Consider the following 7,971-nt stretch of genomic DNA (forward strand, 5'->3'; position numbering starts at 1 on the left):
TTTTTGAGGCGGAGTCTCGCTCTGTCGCCGGGACTGGAGTGCAGTGGCCGGATCTCTGCTCACTGCAAGCTCCGCCTCCCGGGTTTATGCCATTCTCCTGCCGCAGCCTCCCGAGTAGCTGGGACTACAGGCGCCCGCCACCTCGCCCGGCTAGTTTTGTATTTTAATAGAGACGGGGTTTCACCGTGTTAGCCAGGATGGTCTCGATCTCCTGACCTCATGATCCGCCCGTCTCGGCCTCCCAAAGTGCTGGGATTACAGGCTTGAGCCACCGCGCCCGGCCCCCATCTGGTTTTATTCCTGCATTTTAGTTGCACAATTTTTCAGTATTACATTTTATTTCCTCTACTAGTTTTTCTTCCTGAAAAGCTGTATTTGTTTTATTTTCTTGGTACTTTCTCTGGGGATTACAATATTCGTCTTTATTGGTCTTCTTAAATTAATATTGTACCACCTCCCACAATAAAATACCTTTACAACAGTGGGATTCCACTTTCACCCTGCCCTCCTTTGGGTACTTATTATCCTATATTTCACAGCAGGTCTTCAATAGTATCGTTTCACTCAACACTGTTTTGTTAAAACATTGATGAGGTTAAAAATAAACAAACAAAAACCATTCCCAGCCGGGGCCACCGTCTGTGGAGTTTGCAGCTCTTCCCCGTGTCTGTGTGGCTTTTCTCCGGCCCAGGCTGCTTCCCGCCAGGTGACCTGAGTTGCCAGGACAGGCTCTGTCCACTTGCAACCCTGACCTGGAATAACTGGATAAACATTTATCTTGTTTGTATTAATCTTTCTTAAATGTCTGTACAGCTCACATGCATTTCAGTGTTTAATGTTAGAAATACCTTGGTCTTGATTTAGAAGCTTGCTAATGTTTTTGTGACCAGGAATATGGCAGAAGAACTTTGCTCTTGTTTAGATCAGTCTGTGGTAAATTGGTGTCAACGCTTGAAGAAGTCACATGCTCTAAGGACCTGTCAACAGTGTTGAGTGAAGACTTCCAAATATGTAGAAACTCCACCTTATGACATTATTGAAGTTTAAATGACCTCTCACATTTAAGAAATTTAAATAAGAAAAATGTCTTCATATCCACCATCCAGGGTTCCTCATTCAGTCCCAAAGAGCAAAGTTTTCCTCCTGGAAGCTTCAGGATTCCAAGCAAGCTTATCTGCCTTTTGCTGTTTGTACTCGAACATGTTTGGTTTCACCGTCATTCTCTGAAGGACACTTACTGCAGGTAGGATTCTGGGGTCACGTTTTTTTTTGGCTTTGCTTCTTTTCTTTCAGCACAATAAAAACTGCCTCCATGGTTTCAGATGAGAATCAGTAATATTTCATGACGTTGTCTGTCTAGATGTCATGTGCTGTTTTTCTCTAGCTTTCTTTTTTTTCTTAGAGATGGGGTTTCACTCTGTCGCCCAGGCTAGAGTGCAGTGGCGCTAATGCAGCTCACTGTAGCCTCAAACTCCTGGGCTCAAGTGATGCTCCTGCCTCAGCCTCCCAAGGCACTATGACTACAGGCACCCGCCACCACGCCCAGCTAATTTTTCATTTCTTTTCTTTTCTTTTTTTTTTTTTCTTTTTTTTGAGACGAAGTCTTGCTCTGTCGCCCAGGCTGGGGTGCAGGGGCCGGATCTCAGCTCACTGCAAGCTCCGCCTCCCGGGTTCACGCCATTCTCCTGCCTCAGCCTCCCAAGTAGCTGGGACTACAGGCGCCCGCCACCTCGCCTGGCTAGTTTTTTGTATTTTAGTAGAGACGGGGTTTCACTGTGTTAGCCAGGATGGTCTCCATCTCCTGACCTCGTGATCCACCCATCTCGGCCTCCCAAAGTGCTGGGATTACAGGCAAATTTTTCATTTCTTATCGAGATGGGGTCTCACTATGTTGTCCAGGCTGATCTCAAACTCCTCACCTCAAGCCATCCTTCTGCCTCAGCCTCCCAAAGCACTAGCATTACAGAAGCAAGCCACTGAACCTGCCCAATTGTTTACCTATTTTGATCTAGCAATTCTACAGCCAGAAATCTGTCCTAAAGAAGCCAAATGTGCAAATATTTAACTACAAAAATGTTTCCTGAAGCACTGTTTATAATAAAAATTGAAAATAAGATAAATATTAAATATTCAAATTTGACTAAAGATAAAATTGTATCATAAATCGATACAGTCATTTAGGTAATGTTTCACAGAATAATATTTAATAACAGAAAACAGTAAGTTTAATGTGATATGAGGCAGGAGTTGAATTACTATGAGGAGTGTGATCACTTTTTCGGTGGAAAAAATGTGTATTAGTATGAAAGACTAAGAATTTAAATGTGGTTATGATAATATATAACAAAATTTGCCATTTTAAACATTTTGTGCAGTTTTGTGGCATTAAACACATTCACAATCACCACTATTTCCAAAGCTTTTTCATTACCCCAAAACAAAGCTCTACAATCATGAGGCAAAATCCCCAGCCCCAGGGAATCCCCAGTCTCCTTTCTGTCTCTATGAATCTCGCTACTCTAGATGGCTTCTATCTATCGGTCACGTCGTGCAGGATTTGTCCTTGGGTCTGGCTTCTTTCCTGCAGCAGAATGTCCTCAAGGTCCATCTGTGCTGTTCATATGTCAGAATTTCATTAATTCTCTGACTAACATCCCACCGTGTGGATGGACCAAACGCGCTGACGCAGGCATCTGCTGAGATATCTGGGTTGTTTCTGTCCTTTGGCTACTGTGAACAACGTGGCAGGAACCATGTTGTATGAAGATCTGTCTGTGGTCCTGGTTTTCATGCACGCTCTCCGGAGTGGAGTTGCTGCAGACCAGAGGGTCATCCTATGCTTAGCAACCTGACGAACCACGACTGGCTTCCACAATGGCTGCAGCGTTTACAATCCCACCAGCAACGCGTGGGAGTCTCAACACTGCCACATCCTCTGTGGTGCGTCTCACCATAGCTCTGAGTTGGCTTCCCTGGTGGCTAGTGACGATGGACACCTTTTCATGTGGGAACTGGCACTTGTGGGCCTTCCTTAGAGAGACGGCTACTCAAGCCCTTTCTTTGCCCATTTCTGAATTGGTTGTTTAATTTTCTGCTGTTGTTGAGATGTACAACCTCTTTATATATTCTGCATAAAAATCTCTTATTAGAGAATTTGCAAATACAATTCCTCATTCTGTACATGATATTTTCACTCCATTGATAGTAATCTTTGATGTACAAAAGTTTATTTATTTTTTCTCCATTTTAAAATCTTTTATTATCTTTACAAACCCTTGTGTCAGGGGCTGACTTTCAACAGATCGCAGTGAGGGAGCTGCTCTGCCACACATGAAACCCCAACCCAGACACAGGTCATCTACGGGCGGTTTAGTGCCAGGTTCCCTGCGAACGTCCGCTGCGTGACGGGCGAGGGGGTGGCTGCCTTTCCGGCTGCACATCATTTCCCAGGGCCCAACGTTTTTAATTTTAATCACGTTTATCTATTTCTTTGATTATGCTTCTGTATAGTATCCAAGAAATCGTCGTCAAATCCTATGTCATAAAGCTTTCCCCTCATGTCTTTTTCCAAGAGTGTTCTGGTTTTAGCTCTTAAGTATGGGCCTTTCATCCATATCCATTTTCCATTTTCTTTTTTAAACAGAGTTTCAATCTTGTCACCCAGGTTGGAGTGCAGTGGCGTGATCTCAGCTCACTGCAACCTCCACCTCCAGGTTCAATTGATTCTCCTACCTCAGCCTCCTAGGTAGCTGGGATTATAGGCACCCGTCACCACACCCAGCTAATTTTTGTATTTTTAGTAGACGGGGTTTCACAGTGTTGGACAGACTGGTCTTGAGTTCCTGACCTCAGGTGATCCACCTGTCTCGGCCTCCCAACGTGCTGGGATTACAGGCGTGAGCCACCACGCCGAACTGCATTTTCCATTAATTTTGAAGACAGTGTTAGGTGAGGATCCAACCTCACGCTTCTGGATGTGGACATCCAGCTGTCTCGGCACCATCTGTTGAAAAGACAATCTTTTCCCCATTGAATGGTCTTTGTAACTTTGCCAAAAATCAGTGACCATATATGCAATGGTTTATTTCTGGGCTTTTTATTTTATTCCATTGGTCTCTATTTCTGCCTTTATGCCAGTCCCACACTGTTTTCATTACTGTGGCCGTAAATAGTAAGTTTTGAAATCAGCAAGTGTGAGTTCTCCAACTTTTTCAAAATTGTTTGGCTTCTCTGGGTCTCTTGAGACTCTGTATAAACTTCAGAGTTTTTCTGTATCTGTAAAAAAAAAGCTGTTAGCGCCAGGCATGGTGGCTCACACTCATAATCCCACCACCATGGGAGGCCAAGGCGGGCGGATCACTCAAGGTCAGGAGTTTGAGACCAGCCAGGCCAATATGGTGAAACCCCGTCTCTACTAAAAATACCAAAAATTAGCCAGGCATGGTGGCGCGCGCCTGTAATCCCAGCTACTAGGGAGGCTGAGGCAGGAGAACTGCTTGAACCTGGGAAGTGGAGGATGCAGTGGGCCGAGATCACATCACTGTACTCCAACCTGGGTGACAGAGCAAGACTTCTCAAAAAAACAAAAAGGCTGTTAGGATTTTAGTAAGGACTCCACGGACACTACAGCCATTTTAACCACATTCAGTCTTCTCATCTGTGAACATGGGATGTCTTTCTATTTATTCAGGTCTTCTTTAATTTCTTTCAGCAATGTTTGTTAGTTTTCAACTAACAATTACGAGTCTTTTGTCTTCTTGGTTAAACTTACTCCTATTCTTTTTGATGTTACTGTAAATGAAACTGTTTTCTTAATTTCTTTTTTGAATACTTCATTCAAAGGATATAGAAATGCAACTGATTTTTTTGTGTTAATATTTTATCCTATTTTGCTGAATTGGTTTTGTTAGCTAACAATATTTTTGTATATTCTTTAGGGCTTTCTACATATAAGAACATGTCATCTGTGAAGAGAGGCAATTTTACTTCTTCCTTTCCAATGTGAACGCCTTTGATTTCTTTTTTTTGCCTAACTGCTCTGGGCTGAAGACACAGGGAGACGACGTACTGTAAGGCGAACACCTTCCGCACAGCAAACCCCTCATTAGCTCTGTTGTCAGGCTCTATAGAGCGTGAGCACTCTAGTGGTTTTTAATAATAAACCAGGTAACCAAAGTGAGATGAAGGAACTATTTCTAGACAACTGGGTGTGAAGGCCCCAAGTCCTGGAGATGTCAGTGAGGATGTCCCTTGCTCAGCTTTCTGAGAAACGTCTACACACACACTAGGATGGTGATTCTGACAGATGAACATACCTTGGGATCCACCAGGGCCCCGGCCTTGATGAGGTACTTCACTGCTTCCAGATGGTTGTTTTCGGCTGCTTCCATCAACGGGGTCCTCTGGTCTTCTGAGCAGGTGTCAATATTAGCGCCCGCCTAGTGAAACAACAGTTCAGGTGTATGGGAGGGCTGTGACGGCAGCCACCGCCTGGGGAGAAGTGACTTACAAGCTTCTACACTCAAAAAAAGAGAGCTGTACTGTTTCAGTGACCAAAAATGTCTGAGTTTTCTAAACATGTATTCAAAGATGTAATTATTCTATTAGTATCAAACCTTTAAGCAGAATATTTCTGCTAGATTTCATTCCACTTCTAAGGTAATTTGATAGAAAATGTTTATAGCACAGGAGTGTGACAACACCTTTAGAAATGAGGAGGATGGTGACAACTTTCTAAAGCAGACAATGAAGGGGAGGGAGGGGCCCCTGAGCAGAGAGGAGGCAGGAGGGAGGTACCGGTTCACCCCGCCAGGACACACAGCTGATTTAGTACTCGCCAAAATAATGGAAATAAATGGAAATAAATGGAAAATCCTGATTTCCAATAGCATGCATTCCAGAAGTTTCCATTTTTCCGAATAAACAGAGAAACTGGAAAGACCAATTAACTGGCAGGTATACATAGGGTGAAAGACCAATTAACCGGCAGGTATACATAGACTGAAAGACCAATTAACCAGCAGGTATACACAGGTAAACTTTTCTTGGTCTGAAACTTAAGAAGCCCCCAACTTTAAAATTGGTTGTGTGCTAAAAGCAAATCAGCTGTTGGGCTGTTGAAACCTCTTCTCCATGAGGAAAACTTCTTAGATGACAAAACCTAGTATTTCATTTATAAAATAAACATTTATTATGAAAAAAGGTTGAAAATAGTATTGTTTTTACCATTAGTAATTAAAAACCAAAAGTAACACAATTAAATAAGGAATGTTTAAACAGCCCTAGAATGGTCTATATGGAAAATGAGGCTAATTCGTAAAGGCTAAGAGGGGCAGAGGCCAGGCACGGCGGCTCATGCCTGTCATCCCAGCACTTTGTGAGGCCAAAGGCAGGCAGAGAAGCCGGGCGCAGTGGCTCACGCCTGTAATCCCCGCACTTTGGGAGGCCAAGGCAGGTGGATCACCTGAGGTCAGGCGTTTGAGAGCAGCCTGGCCAACATGGTGAAACCCCGTCTCTACTAAAGATACAAAAATTAGCCGGGTGTGGTGGTGGGCGCCTGTAATCCCAGCTACCTGACAGGCTGAGGCAAGAGAGTTGCTTGAACCTGGGAAGCAGAGGTTGCAGTGAGTCCAGATTGCACCACGGCACTCCAGCCTGAGCAACAAGAGTGAACTCTGTTTAAAAAAAACAAACAAACAAAAACACAAAACAGAGGGGCAGTGAGAGGCTCAGGGGACTCTGACTAGAACGAGCTGGGCTTCACCGAAGAGAACACGGGGTCCACAGAGCAATGGTCAGAGGTCAAAAGGCTGAGGCCTAGAGGCTCACAACGGGCGCAGTGATCCAAGGCTGACCTCAAACACCAAAGCTCAAAGCCAAGGTCCGGCTGCCAGACCTGAAGGTAAAGTAGCGCCAGAAGTCTACAGCGGCTAATTTTAACAAATAGTAAGCTTGAAAAAACACAAAACAAGGTAGAGAGCGAGGCCCGTGCTGTGCAGAGGAGCTGTGGCTCTGCCTGCACCCTCAGCACACAGAGGCTGCTCCTCCAGCTCCCAAAAATCCTGGTGAAAGAAGAAAGGGTGTGCCCTCAAGGGAGAGGCTGGCATCCAAAGCCCCTGCACCAGCACCAGGCCGGCAGCGCGGGCGGCAGCGCAGACAGACCCGAGTGACAGACCCGAGTCTGCAAGGGCAGGAGGGGCTGAAGGCTTCGGGCGGAGCATAGGGGAGGATGGGGGTCCTTTCCCAGGAAGGAGGGCTTGGCTATGGCGGCCCATAGGAAACGGGAGCCTGCCAGCTCCCCAGCGCAGAGCCTTCACAGACCCGCACCGCACCCAGGACCCGGGTAACCAGAAGGAAACGACCCCGCCCATGAAAACACGGGACACTGAGACAAAATCCAAGAAAGCTCTAAGAGTGGAGAAAAGCAGCGGAGAAAAGGAAGAGTCAAAGCGAGACCCGCGCGGTGGCCAACGGTGTCCAGACAGACCTGCCAGTGCCAAGAAACAGGTCCCGCCCCACATCCAGCTCCATCCTGGACCCCACGCAGACGCGGAGCAGGACCCGCCTTCCAAGCGCTCCCCAAACCCTCACTGCAAGCGGAGCGGCTGGCACTGACCAAGTCCCACACAGTCTGGGGCTCCAAGGCCGAAACTGCCGGCCGCTCACCCTCCGCGAGGCTCTGACGGACGGCGCCCTTCCCAGGCTCGCGAGCACGCCCCGCCAACGGCTACCCATCGTGGTCCACCTCCCAGGCATTGGGACCGCAGCAACTCCCGGCTGCAACCCAGGAGGCACAGTGGCTCTCCCAGTCTCCGAGGGGAGGAGAGACACCTGCAAGGCTCCCTAAACCCGCAACCTCCCTACACCTGCAAGGGCCCCAAAACCTGCAAGGCCCCCTACACCTGCAACCTCCCTACACCTGCAACCTCCCTACACCTGCAAGGCCCCTACACCTACAACCTCCCTACACCT

General features: G+C 46.5%; 2 protein-coding genes across 6 annotated transcripts in view; one reads left to right on the top strand and one right to left on the bottom strand.

The window, feature by feature from the left end:
• The window catches only part of EHMT1 (euchromatic histone lysine methyltransferase 1), a 182,478-nt gene that overhangs the window by 43,989 nt on the left and 130,518 nt on the right, over window positions 1-7,971 (bottom strand). For all 5 annotated transcript variants that reach the window (XM_017893066.1, XM_017893067.1, XM_017893068.1 and 2 more), the window contains one exon: window positions 5,316-5,438. In XM_017893066.1, coding sequence (XP_017748555.1) covers window positions 5,316-5,438 — 123 coding nt within the window. The remainder of the gene's footprint in view (window positions 1-5,315; window positions 5,439-7,971) is intronic.
• The window catches only part of LOC108542828 (forkhead box protein H1-like), a 3,154-nt gene continuing 2,551 nt past the window's right edge, over window positions 7,369-7,971 (top strand). The window contains 1 exon segment of the mRNA XM_017892989.1: window positions 7,369-7,506. Within this exon segment, the coding sequence (XP_017748478.1) occupies window positions 7,369-7,506 (138 nt within the window).

The sequence above is a fragment of the Rhinopithecus bieti genome, unplaced genomic scaffold, assembly GCF_001698545.2.
Source record: "Rhinopithecus bieti isolate Rb0 unplaced genomic scaffold, ASM169854v2 scaffold_23276, whole genome shotgun sequence".
NCBI classification, from domain to species: domain Eukaryota; kingdom Metazoa; phylum Chordata; class Mammalia; order Primates; family Cercopithecidae; genus Rhinopithecus; species Rhinopithecus bieti.